This window comes from Aquarana catesbeiana, linkage group LG04 (assembly GCF_042186555.1).
Source record: "Aquarana catesbeiana isolate 2022-GZ linkage group LG04, ASM4218655v1, whole genome shotgun sequence".
Lineage (NCBI taxonomy): Eukaryota > Metazoa > Chordata > Amphibia > Anura > Ranidae > Aquarana > Aquarana catesbeiana.
The window spans coordinates 511,419,616-511,438,736 of record NC_133327.1 but is presented as its reverse complement, the minus strand read 5'-3'; the positions used below and the strand labels follow the sequence as shown (position 1 = coordinate 511,438,736).

The window sequence follows — 19,121 nt, the reverse complement described above, 5'->3', positions numbered from 1 at the left end:
CTGACAGTAATTGCTTACCCAGAATCTTGCAGCTTTATGTTTGCAATAGTTGCTATGAGAGATTCTATCCTTCAGGCCTTGCACCCTTTGCTAAGCACCAAGCAGAAGCTTCTGGCTAGTCTTCCTTTTGCGGTTAAACAGCTATTTGCGGATGTTTTGGATAATACATCCAAAGAAATTCTAGTGGAAGAAGTACCCCTTTCGCCATTTAAAGCGGTTGTATAGTCTATTTTTTAACTTTTACCTACAAGTATGCCTATAATAAGGCTTACCTGTAGGTAAAAAAAAATCTCCTAAATCTGTACGGTTTAGGAGATATTCCCCTTGCTATGAGCCGCTGACTGCAGCGGCGCATGCGCACAGGGGATTCTCGGCTGAAGGCCCGGCAGATGCCAAACCTTGCCGGGAAAGAAATCTCCCGCGCGCATGTGTGGGAGTGATGACATCGCAGCTCCAGCCACTCACAGCGCTGGAGCCACGATACCCGGAAGACACGCCGAGGCAACATGTCGGCTACCTCGGCGTGGACCAGGTAAGATACCGACGCCTCGTTCTAAGGTAAGTATTTCATAATCAGCTAGTATGCGGCGCATACTAGCTCATTATGCCTTTTGCCTTACAGGGGTATAAAAAAAAAAAAAAAGTGTCAGTGGGTATACAACCGCTTTAAGAAAAGGAGTAAATGTATTTTCCTTTTTAAAGCTCCTTCTTCTGTGCCATTAGCCAGGGGCATTAGCCTCCAGGCAGTCACGACGGCTTCCGCCGTCAGGTTCAAAAGGTAATCCTCAGGGTTAATCCCAGTCACAAAAGAGGTCTTGGGGGAGGAAACCTACAAGATACTGAAGCCTCCTTATGAGGAGGCGCCCTGCTCGCTCAATAGGGGGAATTCTTCTGCAGTTCTGAAGGATCTGGCAGGAAGAGTGTCAAGACGAATGGGGACTTCCTTAATAGCTCCAAGGTACAAACGAGTTCCAAGAGTTCCCGTCTCCTCGTTTTCTCAGATCAAACGTTCCTAAGAATCTAGAGAAAAAAGTCTTTCTTTCAAGCATTGGACCATCTTTTGGCAAAAAGTGATTATGCCTCCGTGTATGAACAGAGGTTGGGTTTGGTTAAATCCAAATGGACATTCTGGATCTCAAAAATCTAAATTAAATTCCTGAATATAACCACTCTTTTTTTGCATGGAGTTAATCCAATCAGTTATCTCCATCCTACAAGGAGGAGAACTGGCATCAATCAATGTCAAAGATGCATACCGCCATATGCCTATTTCCTCGCTCACTAGTAATATCTACTTTTGAATGTGGAAAATGTTCATTTTCAGTGTGTAGCTCTGCTTTCCAGTCTAGCTACTGCACCTTGAGTGTTTACAAAGGTTCTGGCCCCTCTTCTAGCCAGATTAAGGGCCCAAGGTATAACGATTATGGTTTACCTAGGCGATCTATTCTTGATAGTCCAGTCGGTAGCCCACTTAGACCAAAGTATGGTCACCACATTCAACTACCTGGAATATCTAGGTCGGATTCTCAGCCTAGGAGAAATCTTCTTTAAAACCATGAAAAGGGCTAAGATACTTGCGTCTGATCATAGGTACGCCCAGAAAAGGGTATTCTTGCCCCAGGCAAAGATCAGCACCATAAAGGAACTGATTTAGGTGGTCGAAGCAAGATGAAATCTTCTATTCAACTTTACATGAGGTTGTTGGGAAAGATGGTGGCTTCAGTCAAGGCCGTTCCTTTCATTCAAGACTCCTGTAAAACATTATCCCATCGGCTTGGAACAAAGGGTTCAAGCTCTAGATTCCCAATGTGTCTGACTCCAAAGCCTACGGCCACATCACCCTGAAAGCGCCCAATCTCATCTGATCTTGGGAGGCTAAGCAGGGTTGGGCCTGGTTAGCACCCGGATGGACCACCTGGAAATACCAGGTGCTGTAGGCTGGGTACACCGGAGCCTCAGTTTATGGTTAATATCCAAAAATCTGCAAAGGGGGAAAAATCTTTCCTTCAGTTACCACGGAAGTGGCCCAGATCAGAAATGACCTTGCCCATTATTATTCTAGAAATTCAGGCAGAGCACTTGGTTCTGAGGGCCGGAACGTTCAGTTTACGGTATTGTCCTGCCAGGATTCAATCCGATTATGCCACAGCAATGGCCTATATTAATCACCAAGGGGGCACAGAAGTTGTGCGGCCCATAGAAAGGTGAATCATATCCTATCTTGGGCAGAAAACAATGTACTTTGCCTATCAGCGGTCTTCATTCTAGGAATAGAAAATTGGCAGGCGGACTACTTGAGTCGCCAGCAGTTGTTCCCAGGAAAATGGTTACTTCACCCCGATATCTTCCTGTCAATATGTCAAAGATGGGGGATCACAGACATAGATCTGTTTACGTCCAGGTTCAACAAAGAAATCGACAACTTTGTGTCAAAAACAAAGGATCCGCTAGCATGCAGAACAGATGCCTTGCAATTCCTAAAATATTGCTATTGCTAAAATTATTTATAAGCTTATACACCCAGACCAAACAGGGTTTATCCCTAATAGGTCTACTAGCATAAACATAAGAAGGGTATATCTGAACTTGCAAACCCTGACAAAGAACATGGGATCAAGAGCTGTTATGGCCCTGGATATAATTAAGGCCTTTGACAGCCTGGAATGGGGCTATCTCTGGTGGGTTTTGGAAGAATTCGGATTTGGGCCCGTCTTTATAAGATGGATAAAAATACTGTATAATGGCCCAAGTGCTAAAATTAGGGTTAATAATGAATACTCAGCCCCCATTTAACATCTCTATAATTAAAGAGGGACTATCATTCATGGTCCACCACTCAGCTATATCTGCAGTTTGGCTAGGTGACTTCAATACCACACTAAATCCGACTCTAGACCGACTGCAACTTACTCTGCCTACCCTTAACACTACCAACGAAACTAGGTTCTCTAAGCTCTTTTCCACCTTCCACCTAATAGATACGTGGCGCCACAAGTTCCCACAGGCCAAATCGTACTCGTGCTTCTCATCTTCTCATAACTCTATGTCCCGCATAGACTTTATACTCATCTCCCAGAGATTGACACCAAGACTATCAGAGGCTGCATTTTGCCCTAGAATACTCTCAGATCATAGTCCCTACTGGATTACATTAAGCATCCCTATAGCAAAACCACCACGTTCATGGTGTTTGAACCCATTTTGTCTCTCTTCTACCGGAGGATGATGAGCTTATGGATAAATGGAGACTATACTTTGTGGAGAATGACAGATCAGCATCGCCCTCCGCAGTATAGGACTCCTTTAAGCTATTCGCTCGTTCCACGTTAATCACTGCCATCAATAAAATTAAGACAAATTCCTCCAGTGCCCTCGGTAAGGCGCTGGAAGACCTATCCTCTGCTGAAAGAGACTTTGCCACCACCCCGACCCCTACAAACGCAGACCTGCCTAAATTACAAACTAGAGTAGTTACCCAGCTACAATACCAGAAAGCAAGACAAAAATAATTTTTCTCCAAAAAAAAAATTTTGAATATGGGGAAAAAGCAGGCAAGTTATTGGCATATTTGGTACATAGCGAAGATAGACCTCCAGTGGTTATCACACTACATGGCCCTGGAGGACAACAAATAACAGACCCACCCAGAGTAACCTCTATGTTCAGAGATTTTTTTGCTGACTTGTACAAAACGACAGATCCCACTGAGACACAATCTATGTCTCTTTTTCTTGAGAAGGTGATTTTCCCACAGCTGACAGAGGAACAGATAGACCTACTAGAGGCACCCCTCACCACAGACGAAATTACATTCGCTATTGCCAGCTTCGCTAGGTCTAAATCCCCAGGATCAAACGGGCTCCCAATTGAGTTTTATTCCCAATTTAGCGAAATACTAACCCCTAAACTGCTAACTTTATACAATCATCTCTTTGAAACTGGGACTATACCCCCATCCATGACGGAGGCAACAATAGTCCTCATCCCCAAACCAGGAAAGGACCCGGGATACCCAGAATCCTATCGTCCAATATCCCTTTTACAGGTTGACATCAAAATATTAGCCAAAGTACTATCCATTAGGCTTAATCAGGTCATCCTATCACTAATACATACAGACCAGGCAGGTTTCATGCCTGGTCGCAACACCTCGTTTAATCTCCGAAAACTATATATTAATTTACAGGCTACACATGAGTAGGTTGGCTCACGAGTTGTGGTGACTCTAGACACAGCAAAAGCCTTCGACTCAGTGGAGTGGAGGTATCTCTGGAGATGCTTGGAGGGTTATGGCTTTGGCCCGAAATTTATTAAATGGGTTCAATTACTATACCAGGCAGCCAGAGTGGTGGCTAATGGGTGGTCGTCTCGGATGTTTGACCTCAGTAGAGGCACGAGACAGGGTTGCCCCTTATCCCCATTATTGTATGCCCTTGCAGCAGAACCCCTGGCGATATCCATCCGAGCGAACCCGGAGATTAAAGGACTAAAACTGGGCTCTCTAATTGAAAAAATTAGTATGTATGCAGATGATACGCTACTATATTTAGTGGATTCGGGCCCATCATTATGCACTGCACTCCACATGATCGAGCAATTTGGAATATTTTCAGGATTGAAAATCAATTGGGATAAGTCTCAAATTCTACCAATTGATAGCTTCCCACCCCCAGAATCCCAAGCCAGACTACCGCTTCAGAGAGTTGATGTAATTAAATATCTAGGGATCCATATATCTAGATCCCCTGCTGACTATGTATACCTCAATATAGACCCTCTCATCTCCATGGTTAAAAATAAAGTACGGGTATGGTCCAAACTGCCACTTGGGACCTGGGGTTGCATAAATTTAATTAAAATGATCTTATTCCCTAAAATACTGTATGTTCTCTGGCATACCCCAGTTTATTTACCACTGAAACACTTCAAATCTTTAGAGTCCCTCCTCAAGCCATTTGTGTGGGGTACTAACAGACACAAACTAGCATGGCAAACTCTCAAGAGTCCAACTGTCCTTGGTGGCACAGCTCTCCCTGACTTTAACCTATATTACATTGCATCACAACTGTCACAGCTTTTCCACCTAGATAAAACGGACAGCGAGAGATTTCTCACGCTTCTATGCCCAAAGTGGGCACAGCACACCAAGGACTCGATATATGCAATAGCGTCAGGCTCGGGGGGATGTAACTGGGAGAAAACAGACATACCATGATATATCACTACAGGAAAATATGGGACTTAGCCGCCTCTAAACTTGAAATTCCACAGTTCAATGATTACACACCGGTATGGCATAACAAGAACCTTCCTGAATTTAACAAAATTCACGACACATTTTTATGGTCCATGCAGGGAGTATTTTATCTGCATCACTTACTAAAAGACGGACATCTCAAAACTTTTGACTCAAAGAAGAATTTACGATTCAGAACCAAATGTTCTTTAGATTTCTACAAATCCATCATGCGGCACAATCACAATTTCCTGATTCCCTCCCGAGCCCTACGCCTAATGTTCTTATGGCAGTAATTAAGAGCACAGACCCCCATAAACTGATTTTAGCTTTCTATAACATGCTCTCAACCCCCGTCTCTACTAAAATTGCATATGATCTCAAACCAAGATGGGAGAGAGAAGTGGGACCAATAGAGGATGAGGAGTGGGGGGAGGCACTGGAGTCTTGTAAGGCTGTGTCCCCCAAATTATCAGACCGTCTGTCGCAGCTTTACATTCTTCACCGGGCATATCTTACACCTCTTAGAGTGGCAAGATACAAGCGTACACAACCTACTACATGCCAGATGTGCGGGAAGGAGACAGGTACTTTTTTCCACTTGATCTGGACATGTCCTAAAATCCAAGGCTTGTGGGAACAAATTGTGACATTCCTGCACGATACAATGGGCTCACCCCTAGCTCTAGACCCAAAACAATGCCTTCTGGGTATAATTCCAGACACAATTGATAAATACACAAAAACATTTCTCCATGAAACACTCTTTGCAGCAAGAAAGGTTATAGCCAAAAAATGGATGAGACCAGCGCCTCCTAAAATAGTGGAATGGAAGGTGGAAGTGAATAATACCCTGCCGTATAAGAAATGCATATATATTAATAGAGGTTGCCCTGCCAAGTACAATAAGATATGGGATCGTTGGCTTCAAGAGTCTGCTACCTGTGTATAAAGAAACTCAATTGGTATGGAATGATTTCTTGGATGTGTACCTCGATGTGTAGTTTTTACGTGTTAAATATATACATATGGAATACCCTCACGTGACAAGAACAATGTACTCAATATCATATGTACTGTCTTTACAACAATCAATGTACCAGTTACCAAGTTTATGTGTTAAAGCGAACATAACATGTATGCACCAGTTGATCAATAAAACCTCTGTTTGATTTAAATAATTCTCAGAAAAAATCCAACTTGAAAGGGGGACAAGACAGGGGTGTCCGTTGTCTCCCTTGCTCTTCGCTCTTGCGATGGAACCATTGGCAATAAGTATCAGGTCTTGTGTGAACATGAAAGGATTTTTAAGAAAGTCAGGAGAGGATTGCATTATATGCTGATGATGTCCTTCTTTTTTGAAGGGATACGGAGCAATCCCTTAGGCAGGTAATAAATATGGTAGAGAGGTTTGGAAACCTTACGGGGCTAGTGGTAAATTGGGGAAAGTCAGCACTTCTGCCAGTGGACACTCTTAGGAGTCCCATAATGTCTGAAATTCCCCAACTGGAAGTTGTAACAACAATGAAGTACCTAGGTATAAATTTGACAAAAGACCCAAATCAGTATATAGACAACAATATAACCCCGCTTCTGACTAAATTTAAACGTAAAATTGATATTTGGAACCGGTTACCCCTGACAGTAGCTGGGAGATGTAATTTAATCAAGATGATATGGATGCCCCAACTACTGTACTTGTTACACAACTCCCCAGTGTGGATAAATAAGAGGTGGTTTAGGAAAATAGACACGTTGTTTAAAGAACTGATATGGAAAAAGGGTAAAGCTAGGATTAGTCTCTGTACCTTGCAGTTACCAACAAAGGAGGGGGGAATGGCGGTTCCTCAACCCAGGAGTTATTTTTTGGCAGCACAGTTGCAGCATCTGGGAGGTGGTAACATCAGTAGGGGATTAATGATACTAGAAGCACCACATAAAACAGTTGTAGAGGTGTTAGAGGCAGATTTCCTTTTTTTTTTAGGAATCCTACAATTAAGTTGTCAACAAAAGTATGGAAAGCAGTAAAAATGCTAATGGTGTATGATGGGTTTACAGAGTACGCCCCTCTCTGGTACAGTAGAAATCTACAGGAAATTGCTGCTATGCGGGAGATTAAAGAATGGGAAATGCAGGCATAAATAGACTATCGCATTTATATAAGGGGAACACTCTAAAAACTTTTGGAGATTTGCAAAGAGAAAATGGGATACCAAAGCAATAATTTTACAGATATTTGCAAATCAGACATGCACTGGATGCTCAATTTAAGACACAACCCTTAGTATGGAGTAACGCATCGCTGCTCCAAAACGTAATTAAGTCAGACAATACAAAGGGACTTATCTCAGAAATATATGTACAGCTGTGTAGCAAAAGTAATGTAAGGCCTGAACATCTCAAATGTAGGAAAAAGTGGGAAGAAGACCTAGGGGAAATAACGGAGGTACAGTGGAAAAAAATATTGGAGCTGGGGCATGCGGTGTCCGTCTCCCCCTCAGAGAAAATCTCACATTTAATGCTGATACAGAGCATATCACACTCCCAAGAAGCTGTACAAGTTTGGGTTAAGATCAGATGCCACATGCCCTAGATGTCATGAAATAGATCTAATTCACATGGTATGGATATGTCCCAAGTTATTTCGATATTGGACCGAGGTAGTAGATATTATAAATAGGACATTTGGGACCACTTTAGAGTTGGATGCTAGACTTTGTGTATTGGGATATAGAGAGTGGAAAGGGGAAGGGGTGTGTTTAACAACAGTGGTAGTAAGGTGTCCATTCCAAGCTCGGAAACTGATTACACAGAGATGGCAGTCAGTTAAGCCCCCAGCAGTAGAGGAGTGGTCAAAAATAATAAATGAGACAATCTGGAGATAAAGGGCACTGTACATCAAGAGAGGGAATCTCAAGGAATTTGAAAAAATGTGGAACCCCTGTTTGGTAAAGCTGGGATATAATAGGTAGTAAAGAAGAAAAAAAACCTGTCTAGCTGGGGAGGGGAATGGTAAGAGTATATTTTTATTGATATATTCCGCAATGTAGGTTCGCTGTAAAGATGAAAATGTTAAAAGTAATTTTATAACATTGCTACCTTTTTATAATGGTTGTAAAGTTAAAAACCTAAAAAAAAGAAAAAAAAATTCAGGCAGAGCACTTGGTTCTGAGGGCCTGAACGTTCAGTTTAAGGTATTGTCCTGCCAGGATTCAATCCGATTATGCCACAGCAATGGCCTATATTAATCACCAAGGGGGCACAGAAGTTGTGCGGCCCATAGAAAGGTGAATCATATCCTATCTTGGGCAGAAAACAATGTACTTCGCCTATCGGCGGTCTTCATTCTAGGAATAGAAAATTGGCAGGCAGACTACTTGAGTCGCCAGCAGTTGTTCCCAGGAAAATGGTTACTTCACCCCGATATCTTCCTGTCAATATGTCAAAGATGGGGGATCCCAGACATAGATCTGTTTATGTCCAGGTTCAACAAAGAAATCGACAACTTTGTGTCAAAAACAAAGGATCCGCTAGCATGCGGAACAGATGCCTTGCTATTCCCGTGGAATCGATTCTCACTGATTTATGCGTTCCCTCCTATTCTGCCTGCGTCCACGACTTCTTCGCAAGATCAAGCAGGAAGGGAAGTCAGTGATTCTTGTGCCCTCTAACGAGGCCCAGGAAATCTTGGTATGGAGGGATCGTAAAGATGACAGTAGGGAACCCATGGACCCTACCGCCACGGTCAGACCTTCTTTTGCAAAGGTCCGGTATTCCATCCTACTTTACATACGCTATATTTAAAAGTTTGGCTATTTAGACTCACACTCTGAAGAAACGTGGGCTGTCAGGTTCAGTGGTTTCTATCTTGGTTAATGCAAGGGAGCCGGCCTCCATAATTATATATTATGGAGTGAGAGTCTGGGAAGCATACGTCTCCTGGTGTGAAACCTGGGGTTGCACCCCAGGAAATAGGTCAAAGGTAGAGTCTTTGACTGGTCTTGAGTGCTTTCTAAGGACAAGTCTGGGCCTTATTGGTATTATTTCAATGACCACTTCGCTTTCTTTGGTTCGTAACTTTATTCAGGGGGTAACACGGCTTAATCCACGGCTAGGTGACCCCTGAACCCTTGGGACTTGAATTTAGTTTTTGGCAGCATTAGAAAACAGCCTTTTTTTGGATCGGTACGACATATTCCCTTGGTCTTTTTTTGACAAGGAAACTATTTTTTCTGGTAACCATATCTGCTGCAAGAAGGGTATCAGAATTGGCTGCTTTTTCTTGTAAAGAGGCATATTATTATTCACAAGGATAAGGTAGTATTGTGTCCTCATCCTAACTTTTTACCAAAGGTCGTATCAGGTTTTTATCTAAACCAGGATATTGTTCTATCATCTTTTTTTCCAGAACCCTGTTCTATGGAAAGAAGATCACTACATTCTCTTGATGTGGTGAGAGCAGTCTACTTAAAGACGACTGCTCAGATTCGCAAAACGGATGTTTTGTTCGTATTGCCTGAAGGTCCTAAAAGAGGACAGGCAGCATGGAAATCTACTATTCTAAATGGACTTGACAAGTAATCGTTCTTGCTTATGGTTTAAAGAGGTAGTTTCTACCCTCTCAAAATGCACTCCTCTAGGGCTGTTAGTGCTTCGTGGGCAGTGCATCTCCGAGCCTCCATGGCTCAAATCTGCAAGGCCGCAACTTGGTCTTCAATCCATACATTTACCAGATTCTATCAGGTGGATGTAAAAAGACACAAGGATGTCGCCTTTGGGCGCAGTGTGCTGCAGGCAGCAGTATAAGTCCTCTGATCTCATGGTGCCCTACTTTTGTTGTGTCTCCCTCCCCTCAGTTGGCATTTCTCTGGGACATCCCACATAGTAATTACTATGGCTCTGTGTTCCGTGATGTACGATTAAAGAAAATAGGATTTTTATAACAGCTTACCTGTAAAATCCTTTTCTTTTTGAAGTACATCATGGGACACAGAGGTCCCGCCCCTCTTTCTAGTATACACGTGTATTGCTTTGCTACAAAACTGAGATGCTCCCGGTATGGGAGGGGTTATGTAGAGAGGCAACTTTTTGTTTAAGGTGTGCCAGTGTCCAGCACCTGAAGGTGGACTATAACCAACATAGTAATTACTATGGCTCTGTGTCCTGTGATGTACTTCAAAAGAAAAGGATTTTACAGGTAAGCGGTTTTAAAAATCCTAATTTTCAGGCACTTTAGCGCTAAAATTAGCGCCTAAAAAATGCCTCATCTGCAGTCCCAGTGTGAAAGCCTAAGTGCTTTCACACTAGGGCAGTGCGCTTGCAAAACGTTAGAAAAAGTCCTGCAAACAGCATCTTTGGGGGCGGTTTCGAGTGGTGTACGCACCACTCCTCCACTGCCCCTGACCATTGGAATGCATGAGCAGCGCTGCCGAAGCGCCTGCAAAGTGCTTCGACAGAGGCGCTACATGAGCGCTTTTAACCCCTTCTAAGGAGTTAAAAGCACCCCGCACCCGCCTGAATAGTGGCGCCAAAGCCCTGCTATAACAGTGGTAAAACGCCACTAATACTAGCGGCACTTTACCGCCACCGCCCCAGTGTGAAAGGGCCCCTAATTTAATGACAGTGAAAACAAAAAATAACCGATTGCATATGTAAACATCCCTTTCAATGTGACACTTAAAGTGGTTGTAAACCCCCTATGCGGAAGTTGTACCTATAGGTAAGCCTATAATAAGGCTTACCTACATGTACAATAAATATCTCCTAAATGTGTGCCGTTTAGGAGATATTTACCTTGTAGTGCGCTGATGGTGTCGTGCCGTTTCTACACTAGCAAGTGCCATGACTGGTGGTTCGCGCGCGCATGCGTGGGAGTGACATTACACGACTCCGGCCAGTCACAGAGCCGGAGTCCACGGCCCTGGAAAGGAAGAGGTGCGAAGATGGATGTGGCCTCCAGCGGGGACATTTCCAGGTTAAGTGGCATATAATGTGCTAGTATGCGATGCATACTAGCAAATACCTAGTGATCCTGCCATGAAGGTCCTTACTCAGGCTCTTTTATAGGGTGATAAAGCTCTGTCCCTGTCATTTTGCAAAGAATATGTCCCTTTTAAATGTGCGGTAGAGTATGGCCAGCATCCTCTCACTGACTCCTAGAGTGACAACTTATCTCCTCCCGCTCTCCACCCGAAACTCAGCGATGCCAGCTGCACTGATGTCTTCCCCACGACCGGGTAGTGACACCAGACTCCACAGTGGCATTCCCAAAGACCAAGAGTTATCTGTTATTCAGTCTCTGTACATCCCCAGCACTGTGGAAAAACTTCCTGTTAGCAGCCTGCTAAACTATATCTCAGAATGTTCTTCTCATGACTGCCCCAAGCCCAGGAATACTCCTGTTTCCTTCACTCCAGAGCTCTGTTAATGCTGGGATCTGTAGTTCCGGGCCAATCTGCAGTACAGGCTCAGTAACCTTGGGGGACTACATTCCCACAAGTCATAGATCCTCCCAGCAGGCTATGTTTTTCCCAGAATCCACAGCAGCTGTTTCCTCTTTCTCTGTGTTTCCAGGTGGCAGGCAGGGTTTACTTGGACTACACATACAGCCCTGCAGCAGTAGTGTCCCCCCCTCTCTCTCCTCTCTCACAGCTGCTGTAGCTCCCTGACAGCTTAAAAAAAGGAGAGGAGATGCAGGGACAGCAGTAATAGCTGGTCTGTGCTGCCAGGCAGAGCAGCATTGTAGACTGGGGCAGCTGCAGACCAGGGGCTACAATGGCTTAAAGTGATTGTAAAGATTAAATATATATTTTGTATTTAACAAACTTGTTATACTTACCTGCTCTATGCAATGGTATTGCACAGAGTGGCCCCAAACCTCCTCTTCTGAGGTCCCATACCAGTGCTCTTACTCCTTATCTTCTCCATGCGCCACCATACAAAGCTGCTTCCTATGGGGGTGCACGTGCAGTACCCCCAAAGACACACAGTGCGGCTTGGCCCTGCCCCTTCCTCTGCTGATAGAATTTGATTGACAGCAGCAGAAGCCAATGGTTGGGTAAAGTAAAAAATGTAAGATGTTTATAGCCACACCTCCATATATTGTCCTACTAAAAGGTATAAAGCACCCAACCCAAGTTTCCGTTTAACACTCCCTCATCCAGTAAGTGGAGTATTTCAGTTGTGTGCATGTAAATAATATTCAAAGCAAACTTCTCCATCCATGTGTCTATGCTGTAGCTGAAAAAATCCCCCCCCCCCCCTGTATTTCTGACCTTGCCCATCTTGAGCAAGAGCGAATGGTTCATGTAGCATTTAATTCTTGGAATCTATCAGCCCTTAACTCAGTCATGCAGCCAGGAGGGTTTGCTTAGCTGAGAAAACCCCTCCTGAAGACTCCTGGGATGTATGACATAATTTCCCTAGACCTGGAAACCAGAAAGTAACTGAAGAAATATAAAAGATTAAAACAAGTAAACATGATATAAAACAAGTAAACATGATATAAAACGAATAAACATGATATATTTTGGTATCTATTAATGCATAAGCATTACAAATAGTCAGTGTTAATTGAGAGAGTGAAGTTCCGCTTTATTGATATCGATTGTTTAGCACTTTTATATTTATAAATACATCATTCTGCAATTTAACTGATCATAGGGATGCACCACTTTTTTTTATTGTATTTCTGGTTTGGATGTACTAGATATACACGAAGGAGCAGCAGCTAGGTTAAGGAAGTAGATTGTGAGAGTGTAGATGGTCAATATTTAATTGCTTTATTTCGCAACTAATAGTCAATGGGTAAATAATTGAAAAGAACATGGTAGTGTCAACTTTGATGCCACTGCACCGCTTCCTGCAGATGGCCAAATCTATCACAGCTCAGGCTTGTCCGCCTTTAAGGTGGAGATTCATTCAATGGGCCATGGTACCGGTATATGGGGGTATTTGAACCCTGAAATCTAGCTGTAATTAAGGACGTGATGCAGTCTAAACTGTTTGTTTTTCTTCCATTGTAGGTGATTCATAAACATTTTTACTTGAAGAGGGCAGAGATCATGGCTCAGTGTGAGGAATGGATAGTAGATATTCAGCAATTCAGCAGTGACAAACGGGTCGGAAGGACGATGTCTCATCATGCAGCAGCTCTGAAGGTAGTTGCCTTAAATTAAAGGTTTGCTTGAGGGGAGAGGGAATTTATAGAGATACAGTGGTGACGGAAAGTATTCAGACCCCTTTAAATTTTTCACTCTTTGTTATATTGCAGCCATTTGCTAAAATCATTTAAGTTCATTTTTTTCCTCATTAATGTACACACAGCACCCCATATTGACAGAAAAACACAGAATTGTTGACTTTTTTGCAGATTTATTAAAAAAGAAAAACTGAAATATCACATGGTCCTAAGTATTCAGACCCTTTGCTGTGACACTCATGTATTTAACTTAGGTGCTGTTCATTTCTTCTGATCATCCTGAGATGGTTCTACAGCTGTGTTTGATTATACTGATTGGACTTAATTAGGAAAGCCACACACCTGTCTAGACCTTACCACTCACAGTGCATGTCAGAGCAAATGAGAATCATGAGTTCAAAGGAACTGCCTGAAGAGCTCAGAGACAGAATTGTGGCAAGGCACGGATCTGGCCATGGTTACAAAAAATTTCTGCTGCACTTAAGGTTCCTAAGAACACAGTGGCCTCCATAATCCTTAAATGGAAGACGTTTGGGACGACCAGAACCCTTCCTACAGCTGGCCGTCCGGCCAAACTGAGCTATCGGGGGAGAAGAGCCTTGGTGAGAGAGGTAAAGAAGAACCCAAAGATCACTGTGGCTGAGCTCCAGAGATGCAGATGGGAGAAAGTTGTAGAAAGTCAACCATCACTGCAGCCCTCCACCAGTCGAGGCTTTATGGCAGAGTGGCCCGACGGAAGCCTCTCCTCAGTGCAAGACACATGAAAGCCTGCATGGAGTTTGCTAAAAAAAAACACCTGAAGAACTCCAAGATGGTGAGAAATAAGATTCTTTGGTCTGATGAGACCAAGATAGAACTTTTGGGCCTTAATTCTAAGTGGTATGTGTGGAGAAAACCAGGCACTGCTCATCCCCTGTCCAATAAAGTCCCAACAGTGCGGCATGGTGGTGGCAGCATCATGCTGTGGGGGTGTTTTTGAGCTGCAGGGACAGGACGACTGGTTGCAATCGAGGGAAAGATGAATGCGGCCAAGTACAAGGATATCGAGGATGAAAACCTTCTCTAGAGTGCTCAGGACCTCAGACTGGGCCGAAGGTTTACCTTCCGACAAGACAATGACCCTAAGCACACAGCTAAAATAACGAAGGAGTGGCTTCACAACAACTCTGTGACTGTTCTTGAATAGCCCAGCCACAGCCCTGACTTAAACCCAATTGAGCATCTCTGGAGAGACCTAAAAATGCCTGTCCACCAACGTTTACCATCCAACCTGACAGAACTGGAGAGGATCTGCAAGGAGGAATGGCAGAGGATGAGGATCCCCAAATCCAGGTGTGAAAAACTTGTTACATCTTTCCTAAAAAGACTCATGGCTGTTTTAGATCAAAAGGGTGCTTCTACTAAATACTGAGCAAAGGGTCTGAATACTTAGGACCGTGTGATGTTTCAGTTTTTTTTTTTTTTTAAATAAATCTGCAAAAATGTCAAACAAATGTAATAGTGGAACAAGCATATCAAAGCAAGTTTTCCCATTGAAGTCAATGGAAACGAAAATAATTAGTTCCGCATTGACTTCAATGGGATGCAATATCGCATGTGGCCAGAGGCGGGGGGGTCGCCAGAGAGCCTCGAAAAAGGCCAGAGGGACACTTCGGCGGACCTCTGCAAACCTCGGAAAGACTCAGGCCCGAGGAAAGTTCCGCTGACCTTGGCAAACCTCGGAAAGGCTCGTGAACTGAGTCTTTTCGAGGTTTGCCAAGGTCAGCCAAACTGTCCTCGGGCCTTTCTGTGCAATTCCAAACTGCGACTTTGGGCTCTGCTCGGCTCTGGCGCCCCCCACCTCAGGCCAAAAGCGGTACTGCACACCTTTTGGCCTGAATCCTGCTTGGTTTGCGAGACAACACTCGCAAACAGTTAGACCCCTTTCACACCAAGGCGTTTTTGCAGCGTTTTAGCGCTAAAAATAACGCTCATAATACGCTCCCCATGCATCTCAATGGACCCTTTCACACCGAGGCGCTGTGCTGGCGGAGCGTTGAGAAAAGTCCTGCAAGCAGCATCTTTGGAGCAGCTTTTGGGCATTGAAAAAAGCGCTCTCCATTGAAGTACACAGGAAGTGATGTAGGGAGGTGGAGTTGTTCTTTGACGCCGATGCTTCAATAACGCTTGAAAAACGCTGTTAAAACGCCTGCAGCGTTGCGTTAATTTTACCGCTAACGCCCATAAAACGCTGTAAAAACGCCGTAATAATGCTATGGCGTTTTTGAAGCGCCTTGGTGTGAAAGGGGTCTTAGGAATTTTAGAAATACAGTGCTCGGTTTGCGAAACGCTCATTAACCGCGTTACTCGCAAACCGAGGTTCCACTGTATATATAAATTTGTGCTTATAAGTTTACGTACCCTGGCAGAATTTATGATTTCTTTTAGAGAATATGAATGATAACACAATAACTTTTCTTTCACTCATGGTTAGTATTCGGCTGAAGCCATTTATTATCAATCAACTGTGTTTACTCTTTTTAAATTCTAATCGCTTTCATAGGCAGCGGGTGAGGTGGCCGCCACTCGACTCTATTCCCTTGGTGGACCGGAGCGAAGCCTTAAAGGGGTTGTAAAGGTAAAAATTTTTTCACCTTAATGCATTCTATGCATTAAGGTGAAAAAACTTCTGACAGAACCGCCGCCCCCAGGCCCCCCGTTTTACTTACCTGACGCCTCGAAAGTCAGCTTCGCGTTCCCGACATCTGTTCCTCCGCTCACCCTGGCCGCTGATTGGCTGCAGTGGATGGATTGAAAGCAGCGCAGCCATTGGCTCGCGCTGCTGTCAATCACATCCGATGACGCGACGCGCCGGGGGGCGGGGCCGAGTGATACAGCGAGCGGCTATAGCCGCCGGCTGTATCACGGGAGCGCGCCCGCAAGCACTCACCACCGTGCGAGGGAGCTCGCATTAAGGTGGTGAATGCTTGCGGGGAGGAGCTGAAACAGCCGCCGAGGGACCCCAGAAGACGAGGTTCGGGGCCACTCTGTGCAGAACGAGCTGCACAGTGAAGGTAAGTATAACATGTTTGTTATTTTAAAAAAAAAAAAAAAACACCTTTACAACCGCTTTAAAGGCTTTTTTTTTTTTTGTGTAAATGTGAGGTCTTTTTGACCCCAGATCTCACATTAAAGGAACCCTGTCCTGATTATTTCTATTACAAGGTATGTCTACATTCCTTGTAATAGGAATAAAAGTGATCAAAATATAATTTTTTTTTAAAGGGACAGTAAAAATAAAAAGCAAAAAAAAAAAAAATATAAAAAAAGTCCCTCTGAGTACGCGCACAGAAGCGAATGCATACTCAAGTCGCGCCCACATATGTAAATGGTGTTCAAACCACACGTGAGGTATCGCCGCGATCGTTGGAGCAAGAGCAATAATTCTAGCACTGAACCTCTTCTAACTCTAAACAGGTAACCTGTAAAAAATTTTAAAGCGTCGCCTACGGAGATTTTTAAGTACCAAAGTTTGTTGCCATTCCACAAGCGTGCACAATTTTAAAGCATGACATGTTGGATATCAATTTATTCGGCATAAAATCATCTTTCACTTTATACAAAGAAATTGGGCTAACTTTACTGTTTTCTTATTTTTTTATTTTAAAAAAGTATATTTTTTTCCAAAGAAATTGCGTTTATAAGACTGCTGCGCAAATACTGTGTGACATAAAGTATTGCAACAATCTCCAGCTTATTCTCTAGGGCAGTGGTCATCAACCCTGTCCTCGGGGCCCACTAACAGGCCAGGTTTGCAAGATAACTGAAATACATCACAGGTGATATCATCTCCCCAAGATAATACATAAAACCTGGCCTGTTAGTGTGCTCTGAGGACCGGGTTGATGACCACTGCTCTAGATTCTCTGTTAAAAAAAAATGTTTGGGGGTTCAAAGTAATTAGTCGCTGTGCAAACAAAACAGATATTGTAGAGCCCCAGGACTAGCACAGATCAACGGGTGAAAGCATGCTGATCATGCAGGAGAAAAGCAGCAGTGTTACTACTGTAAACACTAACTACTAAATTATTTTCTAGCAGAGCTTGGTGTTAGTTGGAATAGTACAATAGGTCTAGAGAGAGAGAGAGATCTATTGTACTATTTCAACTAACACTAAGCAAGCACTGCTAGAAAATAATTTAATAGGAAGTGTTTACAGTACTGCTGCTTTTCTCCTGCATGATCAGCATGCTTTCACTTGTTGATCTGTGCTAGTCCTGGGGCTCTACAATATCTGTTTTGTTTGCACAGCGACTTACATGCATTTTGTGTTTTGTGGATCTAGAGAGAACAATTTATTACACTGACATGCTGACTATACTCTTCCTGTGCTTTGTGTTTAGCGGCATACGGCTCAGCTACGAGAAGAGCTCTTAAAGCTCCAGTGCCCTGAAGGCTTAGACCCAGATGTTGATGACTCTACAGAAAAATGCCTTGCCACAGCAAGCTGTGAGGAGACCACACTGCACGAACAGGCCAAACCCAGCAGCAGTAAAGACAACGCCAGTGACTTTAAATTCTGAGCTGCAGCGGCATGGACTTTATTACAAACAGGCTTTGAAGCACAGCCAAATATGTCCATATTTGTATGTAAGAAGCTAATTATGTAATAGTTAATGAAGCTAAAACTATATGCCCTTAAGGATATACAGTTTAATTCAAGATGATCTTTTACCTGTAAAAGAGTGTAAACTTTTTTTGTGCTTTTATTTTTTTTCAGTTGTAAGAACCACTGATTGGTATGTTTTGAGATTGTAAACAAAAAAAAATGGCAAAATCACTGAAATAAGGGAAAAAGTTCCTTAGGAGAGAATGTTTACTGAATGTTTTTTTTTCCCTTTTTTTACTGCTAGAGAGGGGGTTGTAACAAAGAATATATATTGGTCATTCTTATAACTATTTAAAGACTGCAAATTTTCAAGGAATTTGATAGATTTTGGCCATACCTTCATTATCATTTTTGATTTCTACAGGAAATTCCTGCATTCTTCAATAAACGTTAAACAGTCATGCTCCCTGATAAATGAGTACTGGGTACATTTTTTCCTTTTTTAAAGAATAAATCTACAAGGAAAAGACTTTAGAACTGGAGACTTGTTCTTGTAAGGCTGAATTTATCACAGTCTTTGTTTCATTTGATGCACATGAAATAAACAGACATGGTTTTACCTTCAGCTCTTGTGCACCTCTAACTTTATGCATCTGTCAAATTTCTTTGTGTTGTGAATGCATCGCCAGATGTCTGTAAATAAGAGGAAATCATTCCTAGATTTCATGAAGATGTTGTGTCTTTATTCATTATTCAACAAATGAATGTGTTGACAGTTATACATAACTTTATTTTAAGTTGTACACCAGGAATTTTATGTATTGCGTAACTAAATGGGTCCAGCTTGGCACAGTTTAAGTATGCATACCAAGATGGGCTACTTGGGAACCTGAAGCTTGGATTATGTGCGAGCAGCTTACCTCATCAAAAACAGGGAGTTTAGTGCCACTGTTCATTTTTTTTCACCGAATAAGATGCGTTCTCCGGTTGGGTGAGGTTGAGAGGAGGGGCAGTTATCTGCACCTCATCCAGAGAATCAGAGCAGGAGGAGTTCTATGAATGGTGGTGGTGCTTGGCAAGCGACCCTCTGTGGTGTG

At 43.1% G+C, this 19,121-nt stretch overlaps 1 protein-coding gene and 1 pseudogene across 5 annotated transcripts in view; both read left to right on the top strand.

The window, feature by feature from the left end:
- Positions 1-18,649, top strand: part of BIRC6 (baculoviral IAP repeat containing 6) — a 709,573-nt gene extending 690,924 nt beyond the window's left edge. For all 5 annotated transcript variants that reach the window (XM_073627731.1, XM_073627734.1, XM_073627732.1 and 2 more), the window contains exons 73-74: positions 13,261-13,395; positions 17,819-18,649. In XM_073627731.1, the coding sequence (XP_073483832.1) occupies positions 13,261-13,395; positions 17,819-17,998 (315 nt within the window). In that variant the 3' untranslated portion in view covers positions 17,999-18,649. The remainder of the gene's footprint in view (positions 1-13,260; positions 13,396-17,818) is intronic.
- LOC141141677 (5S ribosomal RNA) lies at positions 1,824-1,940 on the top strand (annotated as a pseudogene).
- Positions 18,650-19,121: the final 472 nt, after the last annotated feature.